The sequence below is a fragment of the Etheostoma spectabile genome, chromosome 16, assembly GCF_008692095.1.
Source record: "Etheostoma spectabile isolate EspeVRDwgs_2016 chromosome 16, UIUC_Espe_1.0, whole genome shotgun sequence".
Classification (NCBI taxonomy): domain Eukaryota; kingdom Metazoa; phylum Chordata; class Actinopteri; order Perciformes; family Percidae; genus Etheostoma; species Etheostoma spectabile.
Genome location: NC_045748.1, coordinates 22,968,573 through 22,970,900, shown reverse-complemented (window position 1 = coordinate 22,970,900; position 2,328 = coordinate 22,968,573). Strand labels below are relative to the sequence as shown.

At 44.8% G+C, this 2,328-nt stretch overlaps 1 protein-coding gene across 3 annotated transcripts in view; it reads left to right on the top strand.

Annotated features, from left to right (window-relative positions):
* LOC116704141 (oocyte zinc finger protein XlCOF6) overlaps window positions 1-2,328 on the top strand; it is a 7,412-nt gene that overhangs the window by 2,698 nt on the left and 2,386 nt on the right. For all 3 annotated transcript variants that reach the window (XM_032539404.1, XM_032539405.1, XM_032539403.1), the window contains 2 exons: window positions 368-563; window positions 1,937-2,032. In XM_032539404.1, the coding sequence (XP_032395295.1) occupies window positions 368-563; window positions 1,937-2,032 (292 nt within the window). The remainder of the gene's footprint in view (window positions 1-367; window positions 564-1,936; window positions 2,033-2,328) is intronic.

Genomic DNA, 2,328 nt, shown 5'->3' with positions numbered 1-2,328 from the left:
CTGACTTTAATCTCAGAATTCTTTTATTAATTCTAAGATTAAAGTCAGAATTCTGAGAAAACAGTCAGAATTCTGAGATTAAAGTCAGGATTCTGACTTTTTGTCAGACATAAATAAACCTTCTGACATAAATTTTTCACCAGTGGCCCTTATCCTCTTCCGTATCACACGTATTCTGGCCTAAAAAAATATTCCCTGCGATGTGGATATCACACTAATCCATATTGTGATTTTAATAAAATTGTGAATAATTAAGCATTATTTTCAAAACAAATGTTCTTCAGATATATTTGTGCAGATACATTTTTCGATGTATGACTAACCCCTCTCGTTGCTCTTCATTCTTTTTTACCCCATGACTTTACAGAAGCAGTTTGCAGTCCTCATGGAATCATGGACCAAAGGTGCGGTAGAGAAAATACTGATGATGTTGAAAGTGTCCCTGTGTGACACTGAGGAGGGTCCCGCTGCAGAGCAGAGGGCCGGGCTGAATGACAAGACGGGACAGACGAGCACGAAGCCGAAAGCAGGGCAAGCGGCCGGCTCCACAAAGCCTCAGCCAGGTAACGGCTGGAGTAGACCTTCCTGGTCTGGCTAGCTAGTCTACACAGCATTCCGGGATAGGAGAGAAAGGTGCTCTGGTTTATTGGCATTTCTTTAGGTAGGGAGTTGGGTTGGGAACCGGAGGGTCGCCAGTTCAAGTCCCTGTAGGGACCGAAGTATGGGGTGTGGGCTGGTAGCTGGAGAGAAGCCAGTTCACCTCCTGGGCAATGCCAAGGTGCTCTTGAGCAAAGCACTAGATAGTCTAGCTAGCTGTCTGGATTTACCCTGCAGAGATCTGAGGACCAGGTAACCATAGTCCTCAGATTGGACAGATAGTCTAGCTAGCTGTCTGGATTTACCCTGCAGAGATCTGAGGACCAGGTAACCATAGTCCTCAGATTGGAGATAGTCTAGCTAGCTGTCTGGATTTACCCTGCAGAGATCTGAGGACCAGGAACCATAGTCCTCAGATTGGACAGAAGTCTAGCTAGCTGTCTGGATTTACCCTGCAGAGATCTGAGGACCAGGTAACCATAGTCCTCAGATTGGACAGATAGTCTAGCTAGTGTCTGGATTTACCCTGCAGAGATCTGAGGACCAGGTAAACATAGTCCTCAGATTGGACAGATAGTCTAGCTAGCTGTCTGGATTTACCCTGTAGAGATCGGACCAGGTAACCATAGCTCAGATTGGACAGATAGTCTAGCTAGCTGTGGATTTACCCTGCAGAGTTTGAGGACCAGGTACCATAGTCCTCAGATTGGACAGATAGTCTAGCTAGTGTCGGATTTACCCTGTAGATATCTGAGGACCAGGTAACCATAGTCCTCAGATTGGACAGATAGTCTTGCTAGCTGTCTGGATTTACCGCAGAGATCTGAGGACCAGGTAACCATAGTCCTCAGATTGGACAGATAGTCTAGCTAGCTGTCTGGATTTACCCGCAGAGATCTGAGGACCAGGTAACCATAGTCCTCCGATTGGACAGATAGTCTTAGCTAGCTGTCTGGATTTACCCTGTAGATATGAGGACAGGTAACCATAGCTCAGATTGGACAGATAGTCTAGCTAGCTGTCTGGATTTACCCTGCAGAGATCTGAGGACCAGGTAACCATAGTCCTCAGATTGGACAATAGTCTAGCTAGCTGTCTGGATTTACCCTGCAGAGACCAGAGGACCAGGTAACCATGGTCCTCAGATTGGACAGATAGTCCAGCTAGCTGTCTGGATTTACCTCGCAGAGACCTGAGGACCAGGGAACCATAGTCCTCAGAAAACACAAGGAAAGTGGAAGCTCCCAGAAATGATAACGTCAGACAGATCGTGGAGAGGCTTTTTATGTTCACACACTGGCATTTTAAAGAAAGGCTGTATGTTGTTTTACAATTACAGAATCAGCACCCAGAAGCCCTTGTGGGAAAAGAAAGAAAATGGAGGGAGGGCCTCAAACAGCAATAACAAAGAAGAATGACCACATATATCACCGAGGTATTAAGCCAACTGCTAAGTCATAGGATTTCTTTTTTTAAATCCATATGAAATACCAACCGCTGCCATTAAAGAAATGTTCCACTGCTCAGTACAATTTGTGTAAAGTTTGCGTTGGGTGTATTGTTGAATTTTGCTGCATTTACTAGAACAGAATGGGACTGTAGTTTGATTACAAAATGGGCCACCTCTATCACATTAACCCTCATGTTGTCCTCGTGTCAAATTGACCCGTTTTCCTATATAAATGTTTCCTTTTAATTCCCCAAAATAACATGATTGATTCCACACAACGC